Below are 19966 nucleotides of genomic sequence, written 5' to 3'. Positions count from 1 at the left end.
CTATTCTATACGTATTAACTGAACTCATGCCCTAAACGGCCTCAGGCTCTGGGTCTGGTCCCATTATTTTCCTCAACTATGTGCTTTTTATCCTTGGGACCAGGTGTGCCCAGTTAGTAAATTTAACTTCTCTATTTTTTTATGTAATTTGAGGGGGGGCATGTGGGAGTAGGCAGAGTTCTGCTGTATGGTTCCACGTAAGCAGGGAGTCTTTTTTCAAAGAATTGCTTCTGTTTAAAGAGACTGCCATTGTACACATTTTCATCCTTCACCAAAGTCCATGCAAATTTCCCAAAGGAAAAGGAACAAGGAAACTCCCATAGCTCGTAGTGGGAATCACTCAAAATGAAAGAAAAAACATGGCAGAGAGTTGGGATTCACAATGCTGAAATGCTGTAGCATTGTCAAGCAGCAGTGGTCACCATGTGGTCTACGTCAGACCCTTATTTTGTAGCCTTTGCCAGATGATTTATACAAATTCAGTCTCTGCCAAGGAGGTAAAAATTTACAGTTTACACAATAAAGTAACTACAGCTTTTCCTTGTGGAAGAATTCACACAAAGTTTGGTTCCTTACACTTACCAAATTAGTTTTCTCTGGCCACTTTAAGTGTGTATTCAAATATGCATATCTGTATATATAAATTTCATTGAACTAATGATTTGGAGAAAGATTGACATTTATAGTACTTGTAAGATGTACACGAATTTGCTTTTGGGTTACATCCCTTGTGGAAACAGGCAACAGATTCTGTGCTGTGTCTGTTGACTTTCATCACCCACTCTATCATTTTCTACCCTCATTTGGAGTTGTAAATAAATCACCTCTAATATAAATAAAATCATATTATTTATAACCTTCAACATATATACATATTTGGAATTTAGGTTTGATTTTCAACTTACTAAAACTTTACCTAAATAAATGTCAAGATCATTACTCAGCTTTCCCTGATGACTGTACTAATGAGTTAGTTAATCCACTCTGAAATTGGGTCCATTTTTGTACTCATAAACGTGTAGCGGTATTGAGTCCTCCCGTTTGAAGGACATTTCAAAGGTCACGTTGTATGCAATGTTTGTTCTGTGGCTCTCACTAATGCTTGTGCCTCTAATGGTAAATGTGAGCCTCAGGACAGTCATGCATTCTTTCCTGAAAAGAATGCACTGGGTGCAGGAACACCGTTTCAAACAAGAACCCTAATTTCCCTCAAGCTATCATAATGAGATTCTTTTGGAGTATGTACTGTTGTTGATTTACATAATCTCACAAGGGAACTCCGTAAAATGCCATGAAAATGGACCTTTACTAGTTAGCACTGTAGCAAGAGACCAAGGAGGAACATGACATGGAGACAGCTGAGCTTTGCTACTGGTAACATTGGCAGATGGCATGCTGTTGGCGGCTTATGACACCACTCACTCTCTGCTCTTGGCAAGAAGTTTAATTGCTAAAGGCTATTTCTTTCCATTCAGTATCCTTACACTTTAGAAGATAACATAGTAAAGTAACATATTTCAGTTTCTTCCTCAGCACAGAGACTTTCAACCAAATACTTGTTTAGGATCTGAGCAGCCTATTTCCTCTTGGAGGCTTTTCAGGATATGAGACAGTTCTTATTCCCCTTTAGAAAGTCTGGGACTGTCTGAACACACTAAAATGGCTGTCCTTGCTAAAATCTGTTAATTAAAACATTATTATTGTTTTTCTACTCTTACATAGATAAAACACTGGAAGGGCATTGAACTATGCCTAACTCAGAGAAAGAAAAGCCTAATTGCATAATTTTTATTATTGATTTCAGTGCCTTTCTAATGATAGATTATTTTATGGGGCATGGTATGTATTATTTTTTTCATGATTTTGAGCATCCATATCTATTGGAAAAGGGATCTACAAAATCTTCTTGAAATTTGAAAACTGCATGTCTTTTGGAATGTGATGTTCGTTGGCACAGTCATGAGCAGGTGGTTAGTACTATAGGAGGCTGTGAAGTCCTTGCATGAGAGTGGAGCCACATCCAGTTGGAAGATTATTGGGGAGCTTGAGAGTATTGCCCTATCCAGTCTGGAGTATTATTGGATTTCTTTAGTTAAAAATATCTAAATTGGGTGTTAAAACATAAGGATAAGTAAGAAAAAATGGCAGGTTAGAAATCAGTACTTACATCGAAACTGAAGGTTCTTTTTCTCTCACAAAATAGCAAGTTCAGAGGTAAATGGTAAAATGGTCTGTTTTGTGTTGAAATTTCCCAAATCCACTGACATGCTCCCATTCTCATCCACACAGAAAATGCACGTCTTCAAGAAGACCTTGCAGGCATTGATCTACCCCATTTCTTCTACTACCCCACACAACTTTGAGGTCTGGACAGCTACCACCCCCACCTACTGCTACGAATGTGAAGGGCTGCTGTGGGGCATTGCAAGGCAAGGCATGAAGTGTCTGGAGTGTGGGGTGAAATGTCATGAGAAGTGCCAGGACCTCCTCAATGCTGACTGCCTGCAAAGTGAGTACTCAGACTAAGGAAGCCTGCCATGTGTCTTCAGCCTAGGCCTCTACATCCCTGCTTATCGACATAGTATATGTGCTTTCTCTACCACATATAAAATGAGATACTGAAGGCCTATCCAGTCATAGAGTTGATGGTATAGTCTCTGATCTGGTTCACTTTTCTCTTGTTGTGATAAAAGCACTCTGACCAAACATAGAGAAGGTTTTATTTCACCTAAAAGATCACAGGCTATCATTAAGGGAAATCAGGATGGAAACTCGAATAGGAACTGAAACAGAAAACAATGAGGAATGTTGCTTTTTAGCTTGCTCTCTGGATTATGCTCAGCTAGCTTTCCTAGGACCTGCCTAAGGAACAGTGCTACCCAAATTTGGCTGGGTACCCTCATATCAGTCAGCCATTAACATAGTCCCTCACCAATATGTCCATAGGCCAATATGATTGAGGCAATTCATCAAGAGAAGTTTCCTTTTTCCCAGGTGACACTTTAGATTGTGTCAATCAGACAACAAAAGCAAACTGAACACCACTGGAATCCTCAGAGGGAGTCCTCATGCTGAAAGTGTATCCTCAGCTAGTGTAGAACGGCAAAGCGACCTCCATGTGATGTGACCTTATATAACGTTACCTAAACTGGAGCTGGGGCACAATCCTGAAATTAGAGCTATGGGATGCTTTCCCAATACTATTTGCTGCTGCCTGACTGGGTATTCTTCTACATTCTTTGCATGGGGGTTGGAAATGAAGCCCTTGTTTTTGAGTGTTAAAAGTAAATGAGCTGGACATATGATCCCAATGGTGTTTTCTTAATTTCATACTAATATGTTTTCTTGAAGTGAATGAATATGGCTAATAAAATTCACCCCAGAGATTTATTAAGAACGCTGTATGGGATAGTCTGTGTTGACTAAGTATACTGTAGGCCATATGTTGATAGGTTCTTTACCCTTTGATACTTGTGAATAGACACAACTAACTCACCATGATTTTTATTACAATTTATCTTAAATTGTCTGCCCTCTGTACCTTTGTCTCTGTATAAGTTGATGCTATATCCCTGACTTTTATTTGAGAATTCTCTTTGACAACACTTTATCAAAGAAATTGAAGTGTGAGTATTGGTTTGCAACACAGCACCTTTTCTTGGCAACATATTGTCTGATCCCTCTGCTTGTCTTTTATATTGATGCAGTTAGGGTAAGATCCATGGATTGCCTGCAACTGAGTGAGGCAGCAGAAAATGTCAGGTTGTTTGGAGCTTTGGTGACAGCTGGCTAGCTGTGGTCAGTAGAGCTTCATCTTGTACTCACTCAGCACGTTAACATTCACACAATCAGAACAGATTAAAGCTATGTTACAAAGAAGCAGTACATTTTTAATGAAACATTTAGTTTCCTAACCACATAACCCCCTTGTTTGTAAACTTGAAGCAGAATGTCATGTAACCCAGGCTGGCCTGCAATTCACTATGTAGCTGAGGATGACCTTGGGTTTATGCTGGGGTTATACGTATGTATTGCCAAGCACAATTCCTTCTTTGGAAAAGAATATGATTATGAATGATCTCTTAAAAGAGAAAGTGTTTCAATGTTATTCACTCAGTTTAATTACAAAATATTATTACCCAATTAATACTTAATATTGGGGATGGAGAGATGACTCAGCAGTTAAGAAAATGTTCTGCTTTTCCAGAGGATCTGAGTTTGGCTCCAGTATCCACACTGGGAGACTCACAAACATCTTTAACTCCAGCTCCAAGTGATCTACTCCCTATTCTGGCTTCCACAGGCATTGTGCTCATGTGTACACACACACACACACACACACACACACACACACACACACACACACACACGAGAGAGAGAGAGAGACATACACATACATTTTTTAAAAAAATCTTTAAAATTTAATCCTTGTGTTTAAAATAAATTGTAAACAAGATTTTAAAAAGTAAAAATATCAGAAAAGTCACATATATATAAAAACTATTGCCATCTAAAACCAAAAATCTTAAGTCTTTTAGAGAAAAAATAAAAGTGCTTTGGATCAAGCCAAAAAAAAAAATGGAATTGTTCCTTTTTTTCTTTCAAAACAAAGATTCCTCATCTTTTAAATTCTAGAAACATTTCCATGTTGCGTTTCTATTTCTTAAACCAATATTTCTTTTTTGATATTGAGTAAATAATATAATTACAATTTTCACTGAGGTTATTCTTTAAGATGCACTCATATTAATTAAGACAGTGCCCCATAGACCTACCCAAGGCCAACCTAATGGAGATCATGCATCATTGAGTATCTCTTCACAGGGCATCCTATGTTGTGTCAAGCTCCTAATTAGAGCTGTCCATCACACGTACACTTTTTGTGGTAACTAATGTGGGAAATGCCAGTCCATGACAGGCAGCACCATGCCTTAGGCAGGGAGCCATGAACTGTGTAAGAGAAGAGAAATTTACTTGAACTTTCTCAAGTAAGGACCTAATTGTGCTTATTTTTCTCTGTATTCATTTCTATCTGCTCTTGGCCAAATGTGATGTGACTTCCCTGCTGTGAAGTGGTGTATTGTATCCTGGAGGTGTGAGCTAGTGTAGAGCCCTTCATGTCTATCTAAAAACCTATGAACTTATATGTAATTTAAAAAGTTAGAAGAATCAAAACTACCATATAATGATCAGGGTAGGTGTCGATTCTTTAATGACCCTGTCTAATTGTTTTCCATAAAACCAACATTTCACACTAATAATGAAGCTCTGCAAATCTGTGTGTTTAGCGTTACAGCTTTTCATAAGAACTAGCAAGAAAATTTGAAATTCTCCCTCCCAAATCAGTAACATTTTTCTTTCTTTCTTCCTTTTTCTTTTTCCTTTCCTTTTCTTTCTTTCTTTCTTTTTCTTTTCTTTTCTTTTGTGTGTGTGTGTGTGTGTGTGTGTGTGTGTGTGTGTTTGTGTGTGTGTGCGTGTTGTATTGGTCTTTTGAGACAGGGTTTCTCTGTAGCTCTGGAGCCTGTCCTGGCACTCACTCTATATTCCAGGTTGGCCTCAAACTCACATAGCTCCATCTGTCTCTGACGCCCGAGTGCTGGGACTAAAGGCTTGCACCACCACTGCCCAGCCAGTAACTTTTTCTTAAGAAATGTCTCTTTATTGTTTCAACCAAGAAGTTTTGTTAGTTTCTATTGGCATCTGTCTCCCAAGTTCCAAGATAGAAGATGTGAGGCTTTCTACCTGATTCAAATTATTTTCTTTGATTGTCCTCACAATAGAGAAAAGATGCAAATATAAAAGCAACAAAAATCTGCACATATGTTGGATCTTAAACTAACTAGCTCCAAGTCCCACAAAAGATGTGTTCGGCCCATATTAATTCCTGAGATGTCCGAATATCACAGGTCACAGAGTCTGTTACCAGGGATTCAGCAAGCAGATCTTATAAGGTGTCATCTGTTTTCCTCAACTGATGCTATGCCATACTTCTGTGTCCTAATACAAGTCCTTTTAAATTCACAGCTTTAATAAGATCTAGTTATTTCTGTTGTATGCAAATTGGATATTGATTCCTCTCCTGTGATCTCATTGCCAATGTTTTCAATCACAATATTTTGTGACAATCAAATAGGTTGAATATATTGAGCATCCCCCTTGAGTAGGGGATTTAGTCTTGGAAGAAAGTAAATAATATTTACTTCTCTATAACTTACATGTAATCACTAGGGATTCTTAATAAATGTGGCATAAGCTATGGATAAAGGCATAAAAATTACAGTGAAAAGTAGCTGGGCAGGAGATGAGGGTACCAGAGAGATGCCTTGGTGGTTGGTTTCAAGCAGTCACTGTTCTTGCAGAGGAAGCAGGTTTGGGATCCAGCATCTACATGGTGTCTCATAATCATCTGTAGCTATAATTCCAGGGAGCTGGATCCCTCTGACCTCTATGAGCAACAAGCACATATATAGTATACATACAAACATACAGGACAAATGCTCATACATATAAAATAAAAAAATAAACAAAATTTTAAGTAGCCTGGAATGACTGGATAATCTTTCTCTGCAAGGACACTAGATGAATAGATTGAAGAGCCAAGTGGACTATTGAGTTCAGAGGGTCTGGTGTCCTGTCAAGAACTGAATGAGAGAGAGAACACAAGTACATGCATATGTACATGGTCACCTTGATAATTTATGGATGCTTGTCTGATTGGCACTTGGATGGATGAACATAAAATTTCAAGCCCTTTGTAATAAGATTATTTAAAATGAATAGGTAATCTTTAGCCTTCAAACACTAACTAATGAGCAACATTTATGAATAGTTTGAAGAAAATTAGCTAGGATTCATAATTTTCACTTCCCCCACAAAAATAAATAGCTCACCCACCTGTCTTAAAGCAGGAGGGGAAAAGTCAAACAGAAGCATAGTCATGTCCATGGCAAGGTCATGATGCTACTTTTAGGGAAGAAAATGTCAAGATTAAGACACATCAAAGTATTCATGCAGAATTATATGTTGCTGAATTTGTCCTAGGACCCAGGAGAAAGTTCACGGAAAGAGAGCAGGTGGCAATATTTTGAAAAAAAAAAAACTTTGAGAAAAACTTTAGATGGAAAAAGTCTATTCCCTTGGAAAAAAAATCAATAAATCTCACAAACTTTCATTTTCTGGTTTAAAGTGTTTTCATATTAGTCTAGCCTTCACCCCAGATCTAACCAGACATCACAAAGATTACACGAGCAATGTGCCCAGCTGGCTACACTTGCAACTTAGCCTTTGGTGCTATTCCAGGAACGGTGGCTACATTTGTGGAGACCAGAGCTGGAACAGAAGGAGGATGATTGTTCCTCAGGCCCAGCCTCTGTATGCCTGAATTTTCTGTGCCTGGAGCATCAGTGCTTGTGTGTGTTCTCCAGCACCACCTAGGCAAAGGCAGCTGCCGTCAGTTTCTCATGAACAAGGAACATGTGGCTGCCGTGGGCCCTGGCTGGAGCACAGCATCTTCAAGACTTTTTGTAGAGCTCATTATTCCAAAGCACTTGACTTTATGGAGAAGAACACAGAGATCATCCCCAAGACTCCCCAGGGTTCTATTTTCTTGGTTTAGTTGATGATGTCTGAACCTCAGAATAGACTGTACTGTCTGTATGGGATAAACAACAAAAGTGCAGCAGTGGAGACTAGAAAAGTCTGAGAGTCAATTCCTTTCTCATATGCAGATCCTAGCCTCTGATGTGTGTGTGTGTGTGTGTGTGTGTGAATGTGTGTGTACATGTATGTATGTGTATGTATATGTATGTGGTGGGGTATATGTATATGTGTGTGTATATATGTGTGTATGTGTGTATGTATATGTATATGTGTATATGTATATATGTGCGTATATATGTATATGTGTGCTTGTGTGTATGTGTGTATATGTGTGTGCACATGTGTGTATGTATATGTGTGTATGTATATGTGTGCATGTGTGTATGTATATGTGTATATGTCTATGTATATGTGTGTACGTATGTATATGTGTGTACGTATGTGTGTGCATGTGTGTATGTATGTGTGTGCATGTGTGTATGTATATGTGTGTGTATGTGTATGCATGTGTATGTATATGTATATGCATGTGAGTGTATATATATATATTTGTATATGTGTGTGTGCATATTTTTATGTATATGTGTGTACGTATATGTATATGTGTGTAAGTATATGTATACATGTGTATATATGTATATTTGTGTAAGTATATGTGTGTAAATGTATATGTATATGTGTGTGCATGCACAAACAGGTGGAAGTGAGAAAGAAGTCCAGAAGTCTAGAAAAGAGATCAAGAGAGGGTAAAAACAGGTGATGAGAAACAACAGGGTGGAGGTAAAGGAAACATGGGACATAGACAAGGAAAGAGTCTTAAGAAGGAGGCTACAAGCAGAGATCAGGGTGGTAGAGATGAAGGGAGGGATCACGTAAACAACCTGAGTTAAAAATGTCAAGTGTTTAACTGTCAATATGATATATGATAGTTTTAAGAATGGGACTTCTAGGATGCGGTTGTCATGAGGACACCATACTCTTTTGTAAGGTTTGTGTTCTTACAAAAGAGGGTTCATACAGCAGTTGTCCCTTCTGCCTTTTGTTCCCTGTCATGTGAGGCTGTGCAGAGCCGCTTACCAGACTTAAAAATCGTCCAGCACCTTCATCTTGGCCTCCCTAGCCTCTAGAATATGAGAAATACGTTTCTATGACGTATGAATTCCCTGGTCTGTGATATTTTGTCATACCAGCAAGATTTGACTAAGACAGGTGGTGTCACTGGGTTTAATGTCTGATCCCATGGCTGGAAAATATGAAGGAAATTTAAGAACTCACAAGGATTCCCCTTTGCAGCTCTACACTTCTTTCCATACTCATGAGAGAATATCCTCACTCAAGGACATTAAACCCATTGTGGCTCAACATGTGACCAAAAGGAGTGGGTAAGCCTGAATCCGTGCCAATGCCTGTGAATTTTCACAGTACCACTAATACTCTCAATTGACTAGAGGGTTTGGTCCCAACTCTTAATAGCTGTGATTCCAAGGAAATAAGTGGCCTATGACTTTAGGAATTGATTTGTAAACTAGGGATCTTGGACCCCTGTGCCTCACAGGTTGCTAGGAGTTCTACTGAGTTTAAATGATTTGTAACAGCCTACCAGTAGAATTACTAACTTCAGCTCGTGCTGCTTGCTGGACTATGAGAGGATCTAGCAAAGGTGGAGATAGGGGTGGGGGTCAGTGTATAAAGAATTTATGTTCACATTTCTAAAGAGGAAATCTTTCTACTTTGGTTATTTTGGGATAGATGGAAATGTTTCTAAATATAATACTTATAATGGAATGCATTGTTTTAGATTCCTCAAAAAGTATTAAACAATAATTTAATTTTCAAAAAAAAGTCAAGTGCTAATAAGATGCTAATAAGAGATTAAGAACACTCACTACTCTTGCAAAGGATACGATTCCTAATACCCACCATTGAGTGGCTCACAACTGCCTGTAACTTCAGTTCTAGGGCATCTGATGCCCTCTTCTAGCTTCTGTGGGTACCTGTGTTCACACACACACACATACATACACACACACACACACACACACACACACACACACAAAATAAACCTTAAAATTTCATAATGATATCCAATCTGTTATTTAGTGCCTATAAAAGAATACATAAATAAAAACAAATTCAAGCAGCCCACAACAGTCCTAAAGAAGAACAGGCTGGTGTGGAGTGATAGTTCTACTTCCTGAAAAACAATGGCCACTCATCAGAGTACACACTGTTACTTAGCCTTGTGATCTTGCTTTTTTTCTGTGCTTAGACAAAATAATGAAAAAGCCCTTCCATCTCAATGCATCATGACACATGAGGACAAGGTCAGAAATGGTACACCTGGGACATATTTATATCCCACAGGGAGACAACATGGAGGAGCAATAAACCTCCAGCATCTTCCAACAGCAGTGTGGACTGTTTATACAGCTAACTTCCTGGGTGTTAGAGACATTGAAGGAAGACTAGAAGCAGAAAGAAACCAGCGTTTAAAGTTTATCATGTGTTGTTGTTTTCTTTAATTTCTGAATAGGATGTAAGGAAACTAAGTGTCATTGTGACAAAACAATATATCTTTCCTGTTTTAATCTTTCCCTTAAGTTTTCCTTGACATGTGCAAATTGAGTGCATTTTAAAAGTATTGATCTGTACCCTTAAGCCATTGAGATATCTTTGTTACTCTAGACTAGTTGGGAAATCTCAGAAATCACCAGTAAGTACAGTAACTCATCCTGATAATTTTTAATTGTTATTTATTTTAGGGAACACATTTCCCAAACTCATCCTAAATGATCGCATTTGCTGATGGGGATGCTTAACTGTAGTGGTGATGGTATAGGCAGAGCCAGCATGACAGGGGAACTTGGGGATTGGCTTGGCTTTGGAGGCAGATCCACTCACAGTCAAATTACTTTTGCAAGAGGTGGTAGTTCCTCTGGAGAGGGCCTCAGCCCACATGCCCCCATTTTCACCACAGATCCACCTACAGGGGTGGAAGAGATGCTCCATCACACCTCAGCTCCTCCAATTATCCAAGCCTTTGTTTGCAAGATCTGTGGGTTATAGAGCTTTGAGTCTGCAAGGAGGAGGTGGTCTATACTGAAGGCTTGTGAAAGAAGGGAGGCTGGGGTTATCTCTGATATACAGCAACTAATGGGAAGGGTGGGTGTGAGTGGGAGGGCTTCAACTCTGTGGCCACCTACATGATTCCCTGGAAAGAAAACAGGCATCCAAAGAGGACCACCTACATGATGTCACAGGGGAAGACACGTTTTTATGCTAGAAACTGCAGACAGCAAAAGCAATACTCAAAAGTTCCCGGGTCAGACACTTCAGGTACTTTCCCTTGGATGCTAAGCCATTACCACCTAGGTCTATTAACCTTAAGTGGATGTAAAGTTTTCTGAATATCTAAAAACTATCAAACAAAAATCTATTTTTTTCCATTTTCTTTGGATGTCATTTGCCTTTAAGCACTGTATTGACCCCAGCCAGCTAATAGCGACGGAAACATAGCACTTGGCAGGTACCAGATATGGCACTGTTCATGGGTGCATCACAGTAATTAGGGTTCTCAAAGCCCTGAATTTCCTTGTTAGGATGAAATACTTTGATAGGTGGCTCTGATCTCTGCCTGTTTGACTTTCTAAAATCCCACATTTAATCATCATTAGGTGATAATAACTCTCATTATTTATTATCTCCCTACTTACTTCAGCTCAGTCCTCACCCAGCCTCATTAAAGGAGATATTACCATTATTCCCTTTTGCTTATGGATGAGACAGCTAAGGTATAAGGTAAAGAAGTAACTCCGAGGGTTGAGGTGAAGATCAGTTGGTAGAGTGCTTGCTTGCTTAGCAATAATGAGAGTCCCGGGCTATAGTACCTTATGCGCCTAAACCAAGCATCACATGGCATGCTCCCCAGCACTCAGGATGTGGAGACGGGAGGGTCAGGCATTCAAGAGCATCATCAAGTACATAGCAAATTCAAGGACAGCCTGGGAAATGAAACCATGTCTAAAAAGAAAGGGAAGAAAGAAGAGAAGGAGGAAAGAAGGGAGGGAGAGGGAGGAGAGAGAGGGGAGGGGAGGAAAAAAAGAGGAGGCAGGCAACAGGGAAGGTGAGGAGAGGAGGGAGGGGGAGGGGAGGAGAAGAGAGGAAAGGAGAATTCAAGTGCAAAAAGCTGGTTTTCTGGTCAATTTGGAACTCTATAGCAAATTACCATAAGCTAGATGGATGCTGAATATCAAAACTTCATTTCTCACTGAGTCAGCCCCCAATCACCCCCAACATTTGTTCCACCACCTGCTATTGATTTACTGTGCTCCATAAGGATAAGGGGAAAGGGACCCTTTGCCTTGTTCTATAAGGACACAAAGCCCCATTCATCAGGGCTTGGCCCTCCATACCTTCCTGTTCTCTTGAGCTCTCTCCCCTGACACTTACATTGGTGATTAGGCTGCAGTGCTGACATTTGCAGGGGGAGGGGCACCAACATTCAGAAGACATCAACTAATGACTACCAGGTGGGGGCTTACCACAGGCTGTCTCCTTTACCTCAAACATCGCTGATTACATGTCCTTGCACCTTATTGCCAAGTGGTCTTAACACAGTCCTTCCGTGTGTAGCCGGGTGCATGCCCTTGTGTTGCCCTGACTGTCAGATGCATGTGCTGTGTGGGTCCATCAAGTTCAGGTTCAGCAGGCTCAGCTTTCTGAAGACAGGCACACAGCCCTTGCTTTCTGTTAATTCTAAATCAGAAGCTGAGGGCCAGGTGTTTTCACTCCATAACTGTATTCTTCAGTGCTTCAATTATTGTTCATTGATAGGAGCACTCCATTCAGTATTATTACCCGTGGCACAGTATGCAAGAAGGGGGTGATTTACTGAATTGATTATGATTGTCTTTTCCCTTTAATTCCTTCAAGAACGTGTGTGGCTTCTGTATCTTATTAAGCACGCATTGTCTAAACAGTGTGCTAGATGTCAGGCTGTACATCTAATAAAGCATTTGCCCTACAAGCTAGAGACACAGACATAACACAGGTAAGTGGGACACGTGTGAGCGGTAGACACACAAGGGGTTTTTGAGTGTTTACCAGATGGCAGTGGTTATACCACATGGAGATGCTAGTGTTACAAATGGGGCTTGCCTGTTGCCTTTGTTTTCTGTAGGAAAAACAGACATGATTGTTAGATTTGAGAGGACTGTGTTTTCTGTTAGGAAGAAAATAAGAATATAACGTGAAAGTAGAGAGTAATGCACCGAGGCAAACACCTGAAGAGTGCAGATGTGTTGCTGGGAACAAAGAAGAACACTGACGTTTTATATGTGTATAAATATAAATAAATATATAAACACACAAGACCCTATATGTAAAGAGAGTGATGGAGGAAATGACGAGAAAAAAAAAAAAGATGGGGGAGAGAGAAAATACTAAGTTGTGAAATAGGAAGTTACGAATTTCACATGAAAAGTTTTATCATTTAAGTAATAGTCAAAAAATAAAGAAAATGAGAGGTTCTGGTTGATAGTACTGTGAAATTATGTAGAAAAGAGCCAGTTTCCTGCATTCCCTTCTGTGTAAGGTTGAATTCCTCACTGACTGGAGGACACTTGCTTCTGTCTAAGATAACTCTCTCCCTGCTCTGTTGTGTGTTACTGCACTCCTGATCCATCCATGGAGTGGTTTTAAAGGGGGTGATGAAGGCTGCATCTGAGCTGACAGAGAGCTTTGCTGTGATGCATCTCCTTTGCGATCACTTCTTCAGGAAGCTACCAGAGTGCTTTGAAAGACTTACATGAATGCTCATTTGCAGTTATCACTGATTACTTTGAAATAAACAGAATAAGCCCAAAGGACTCAAAATTTGTGACAAATTGCAGTAATTTTAAAAAACAGTCTGATTGGAAAATTAAGATGTGGGTTTGAAGAACAATGGCTCAATGGAAAGGGCTTGCAGATCAGCTTCCATATTAATTATGAATTCATGTCTGAAACTCTGATGGAAGCTCTTCAGAAGCAAAATGTAAACACAGAAAAATTTCAAAGCTACACATCTTCTCTGGAAATGACAGATAAGGGGCCTAAACATAAGTTTCTGTCAGCCTCCCCTCCCCAAATTGGCAATTTCAGTTCACAGGTCTGACTGTTCCATACATATCCAAGCAGAAACACAGCTAGCACATCAAAAGAAGCAAGAGATTTCAAAGTTAATTGTCAGAGATGTGATTCCTTGGGATGAGAAGGCTCTTGACATTTTAGCTTTTAATTTGGTAGTTGCTGTTATGTGAGCATTTACTGTGTGGATAGCACTCAGCCAGGCTCCTCCTGAATGTAGAAGCTTAAGCCCAGGCAGGGCCCTTGACACCACAGGATTGGAGAATTCTTTCTCAGAACCTCTGGGCTAACCAGGTCATGACCTTAAACATTTTGGGTATGAGGGTGGAAAATTAACATTGTCATGCTGCTTCTAAGCCTTCGAAAGTCCTAGTGTGACTTTCACTAAGCAAATTTTGAATCTTGCAGGTCTTTTCAACCCATCCCTGATGTCTAAGTAAGTAGCATTCCAACACTAGAAGCCGAATGTGCCTGTTAGGCAGTGCAGCCACAGAGTCCAACCTAACTAACTATATTTTACTAAGTGAGAATTATGCACTGTGTAGCAAGCTGTTACTGGTAAATTACAAACATGCTTAATTACTTAATGGCACATAATTTACAAATATGCAGCTGTTTATAGGGCATGTTTTAATAGATGCGCAGGGTGTTTAGAATGCTCTTGAAAGTGGGATTAATTCTTTTTTATTCTTCTCATCTAAATATGATTTGAGGGTTGGTAGCTCAGATGTCAATGTGAATTCAATCCCCAGGACCTGACTCTGACCCTCCATGTCTGTCATGACAGAGGCATATGCACACATGTACACACTCATATCTCAGAAGGCCTCACCCAGCAGTGATGATACCTGTGGTGGATGGGGAAGCTGAGGGTATTTCCATTTTGTTTAGAGTCATTGAATACATACATGCATTATGTGACATACTTGATTGATTGCGTGCATCCTTCGTGTTATTTTTGAAGTCTTTTTTTTTTAATACTTTTTCTTATTTTACATATCGATTCCAGTTCCCTCTCCCTCCCATCCTCCCATGTCCCCCACAGACCCTCCCATCCCCCACCCACTCCCCAGGGAGAGTGAGTCCTTCCAGGAGGGATCATCAAAACCTGTCAGTGTTTTGGGGGTAGGGCCTAGGGCCTCCCCTGTGTCTCTAGGCTAAGGGAGTATCCCTCCATGGGGAATATGCTCCCAAAGTCCTTTCGTGTACTAGGGATACATCCTGGTTCCATTGTCAGAAGTCCCATAGACTGCCCAGGCCCCCTAACTGAGATCCACATTCAGGGGGTCTGGGTAGTACTATGCTGGTTTCCCAGCTCTCAATCTGGGGTTCATGAGCTCCCCTTTGTTCAGGTCACCTGTTTTTTTGGGTTTCTCTAGCCTGTTCTTGACCCGTTTGCTCATCCACTATGACCAAGTAGGCTTCATCCCAGGGATGCAGGGATGGTTCAACCTATGAAAATCTATCAATGCAATCCATCATATAAGCAAACTGAAAAAGAAACACCATATGATTATCTCACTAAATGCTGAAAAAGCCTTTGACAAAATCCAATACCCCTTCATGATAAAGGTCTTGAAGGTTTTTTGTTTGTTTGTTTGTTTGTTTGTTTGTTTTTATATGCAAACCAAATAGCTATAGAACTCATTTATTCTAGTATTGTGGTTGCATGGGTGATAGAAGTTCACTTGGTTGCCAATAACGCTAATGAGCAGTAATTCTTCTCAGTGTGGTGATTCATTCTCCTGGTGTTTAACAGAAAAGCTGTTCCAGCTCCTCAAACTAAGTCTTGGACACTTGAGCATCTTCTTTTGAACCATCACAGCGGGACTCCAGCATGGTCACACAGCCTCTGATTTTCTATTGCAGGGGCTGCAGAGAAGAGCTCTAAGCATGGTGCTGAGGATAAAACTCTGACCATCATCACAGCCATGAAAGAAAGAATGAAGATCAGGGAGAGAAATAGGCCAGAGGTGTTTGAAGTCATTCAGGAAATGTTCCAGATCTCCAAAGAGGATTTTGTGCAGTACACAAAGGCTGCCAAGCAGAGTGTGCTGGATGGGACATCTAAATGGTCAGCAAAAATAACCATTACAGGTAGTACATGTTTCTTAAGAGATTTATTTTATATAGAAGTTTTTTTTTGTTTTTAATGTGTCTCAACAATCACCATTACTAAAAGAAAAATACAGGTAAAATAATAATTTTTAAAAATCTTGTCTATGTTGACAAATCTCCCAGTTACTTCAATTTTTTTCAAATATATGCAGGATAATTAGAATAATTTTACCATGTATTCTCCTAATTAACTCATAAATACCCCAAATATTTCAAAAATTATTTTTTCAATTGCCTACTACTGAGCAATGCCAGTGGAGACAATAACCTCCTTGCTAAGGATCACTGTTGATGCGTTTCTTTAAGAGAATCATTTTAGTAACTAACCTCATACTCATCACCTGGACCTTTGCAAAATATTAACATGCAAATGGGAGCTGGAGTGATGGGTTGGTGCTTGTAAGCACTTGTTGCTCTTGCAGAGAATGCAAGTTCAATTCCCAGTACTTACAACCACCCATAATTCCAGTTCAGGGGATCTGGTACCATTTTCTCACCTCCATGAGCATTGCACTCATGTGATATACATACATACATGTTGGCAAAATACCCATATATGTAAAACAAGTATTTTACTATATAATAATATAAAAATACTTTCATTAGTAGATTTTGCTAATCTATATTCATACCAAATCCATTAAATTTTTAAATCACATGCATTTGAATTTTGATGAATAATTGTTTGCATAAGGTGCATGTAACCTAAGCCAATACATCTATGTAAATATTTATTATTGTATATTTTCTTTTTGTTATTTTTTTCTTATTTTACATATCGATCCCAGGTCCCTCTTCCTCCCATCCTCCCATGCTCCCCACTGGCCCCCCACCCTATCCCCCATCTTCTCCCCAGGAAGGGTGAGGCCTTCCAGGAGAAATCATCAAAGTCTGTCAAGTCATTTGGGGTAGGGCCTAGACCCTCCCACTGTGTCTCTAGGCTAAGAGAGTAGCCCTCCAAGGAAAATAGGCTGTCTGCACTAGGGCTATATCCTGGTTCCACTGCCAGAGGTCCCATAGACTGCCCAGTCCTCCTAGCTGACACCCTCATTCAGAGGGCCAGCTTTGGTCCTATGAGAGTCCCCACTTGCTCAGGTCAGCTGTTTCTATGGGATTTCCCAGAGTGGTTTTGACCCTTTTGTTTGTCACTTTTCCCTCTCTGAAACTGGATTCCAGTAGTTTGGCTCAGTGCTTAGCTGTGGATCCCTGCTTCTGCTTCCATCAGTTACTGGATGAAGGCTCTAGGGTGGCATTTAAGGTAATCATCATTCTCATTATAGAGGAAGGTCATTTAAAGTAGCCTCTCCACTATTGCCTAGATTCCTACTTGGGATCATCCTTGTGGATCTCTGTATAATTCCCTAGTGACAGATTTCTCTTGAACCTATAATGGCTCCCTCTCTTGATGTGTCTCCTCTATTCATCTCCCCATTCAATCTTCATGATCCCTCATGTTCTCCTCCCCCTCCTCTTCTCCCCTCCTCTTTCTCCTGCATCCCTCCCTCCTCTCCCCATGTTCCCAATTTGTTCAGCAGCTCTTGTCCCTTTCCCCTTCACTGGGGTACCTCTCTTAGGGTCCTCCTTGTTTCCTAGCTTCTCTGGAAGTGTGGTTTTAAATTCTAATAAACCTTTGCTCTGTGTCTAATATCCATATATGAGTGAGTACATACCATGATTGTCTTTTTATGACTGGGTCACCTCACTCAGAATGGTTTCTTCTAGTTCCATCCATTTGCCTGCACATTTCAAGATTCCATTGTTTTGTTTTGTGTTTTGTTTGTTTTGTATTGTTTTTCAGCTTAGTAGTACTCAATTATGTAAATGTACCACATTTTCTGTATCCATTCTTCAGTTGAAGGGCATCTAGGTTGCTTCCAGGTTCTGGCTATTACAAATAATATGTTATGAACATAGTTGAACAGATGTCCTTGTTGTATGAATGTGCACCTTTTGAGTATATGCCTAAGAGAGGAATTACTGGATATTGAGGTAAACTGGTTTCCATTTTCCAGAGCAACTGTCATATTGATTTCCAAAGTGGCTGTATGAGTTTGCACTCCCACCAGAAGTAGAGGAGTGTTCCACTTTCTCCACACCTTCTCTAGCATAAACTGTCATTAGTGTTTTCCATTTTAGCCATTCTGATGGGTGTAAGATGGTATCTCAGGGTTGTTTTGATTTGCATTTCCCTGATGGCCAATGATGTTGAACAATTTCTGGTTTTTGTTCTGTTTTGTTTTGTTTTGGGTCTGTTTTATATTCTTCTATTGAGAATTCTCTATTAAGTTCTGTACCCCCAATTTTTAATTGAATTCTTTGGTGTTTTGGTGACTAGCTTGAGTTCTTTGTGTGTTTTGGAGATCAGCCCTCTATCAGATGTGGTGTTGGTGAAGATCTTTTCCCATTTTGTGGGCTGCCATTTTGTCTTGGTGACTGTGTCTTTTGCCTTACAGAAGCTTCTCACTTTCAGGAGGTCCCATTTATTAATTGTTGATCTCAGGGTCTGTGCTACTGGTGTTGTATTCAGGAAGTAGTCTCCTGGGCCAATTCATTCAAGGGTACCTCTCACTTTCTCTTCTATGAGGTTCAGTGTGGCTGAATTTATGTTGAGGTCTTTGATACATTTGGACTTAAGTATAGCTGTTAACCTGTTTCTAGTCATATACAGCATGGTGTTTTGAAATATGAATACTGTCAGAGTGGTTAAATCTAGCTTGCTAATGCACAAAGTATGTGGCATCATTATCATTTTGTCCTGAAAGCTTGTGACACCCATTCTATATTTCAAGAATGTGGTGCATGACATTTACTGTATTGCCTTGATATGTGGCATATCTTTTGAAGTATGTTCCTCCTATCAAAAGTAAACTATATATTTATGCACACACACACACACACACACACACACCCACACACACACACACACCCACACACACACACACACACATTATCCTTTCCTCAGACCTCAACAGCTTCTTGCACTTGTGCTACAGTTGTAGTCTTACTTTAGGAATGACATCATTTTGTATCAAGTCCTTTCACTTAACACAGTGTCTTCAAAGTTCATGTGTGCTGTGGGAAGTGACAGTATTCCATTATGAGTTTCTATTAATAACTTAACCAAAAATTTGAGTCAACATTTATCAAAATGAGGTTTATACCTAGCTAACTAACAGTAGGTAGGAAAAAAATATTCAGATCTCAATCACAGTGAGCTACTTCCTCAAACATGTTTGAACGTTTATCATCCAAACATACAAAAAAAAAAAAAAAAGAGTAAGTGTGGATTAGAGTGTGGAGGGAAAGGAGCCCTGTACAGTGGAGAAAGGGATGGATATAAGTTAGTACCATTATTGTGCACAAGTCCTATAAAAACTCAAAATGGAACTACCACATGCTCCAATAGCCCTACTATGGAGTATATACCCCAAAGAGATGAAACAACTATCTTAAGGAAATAGCCTTATTCCTATGCTCCCTGCAGAATGGTTCCCAGCATCTAATATCTATCAACAGATGGACAAAGAAAAAGTGGTAGGCACACACAATGGGCAGTGCAGTGCTCAATGGGAGAAAGGACAAGGGAAGACAGTCAATCAATGTGCATACTCTGTTATGGATGTTTGTGGAGATCTGTGGGCCTCGAGAATGAGAGTGATGAAGATGGATCTGCAAACCCTGGAGAAATTGACAGAAAATATTTTCTCTAATGGTTTTGTTCCTGGAAGCATTGTCATATTGAAGCTTTTATTTCTGGTTCATTTCAGTGGTTTCTGCACAAGGCCTGCAGGCAAAAGACAAAACAGGATCCAGTGACCCTTACGTGACAGTTCAAGTTGGCAAAAATAAAAGAAGAACAAAAACCATCTTTGGAAACTTGAATCCAGTATGGGATGAGCGGTTTTACTTGTAAGTACATACTCTCAGGCTATCACAGGGACAAAGGTGTTTGAGAATGGCTGTGACACACACCCATGAAAACTAAAGAAGTTGGCATTGTGTTTAAGTCTTGTGCAGAAGTATTGAAAGGAAAATCTAGAATTTTAACTTACTATTATAAAACATTTTCCTCACAGCCAAACATTAGGCAGAGCTCAGGGAATCCTGCTGTGGGGAATAATGT

At 39.8% G+C, this 19966-nt stretch overlaps 1 protein-coding gene across 1 annotated transcript in view; it reads left to right on the top strand.

The window, feature by feature from the left end:
• Positions 1-19966, top strand: part of Unc13c (unc-13 homolog C) — a 400087-nt gene that overhangs the window by 154049 nt on the left and 226072 nt on the right. The window contains exons 6-8 of the mRNA XM_051197944.1: positions 2290-2509; positions 15595-15822; positions 19611-19752. Of these exons, the coding sequence (XP_051053901.1) occupies positions 2290-2509; positions 15595-15822; positions 19611-19752 (590 nt within the window). The remainder of the gene's footprint in view (positions 1-2289; positions 2510-15594; positions 15823-19610; positions 19753-19966) is intronic.

Source organism: Phodopus roborovskii, unplaced genomic scaffold (genome assembly GCF_943737965.1).
Source record: "Phodopus roborovskii unplaced genomic scaffold, PHOROB, whole genome shotgun sequence".
Lineage (NCBI taxonomy): Eukaryota > Metazoa > Chordata > Mammalia > Rodentia > Cricetidae > Phodopus > Phodopus roborovskii.
This window is presented reverse-complemented; position numbering and strand designations above follow the sequence as displayed.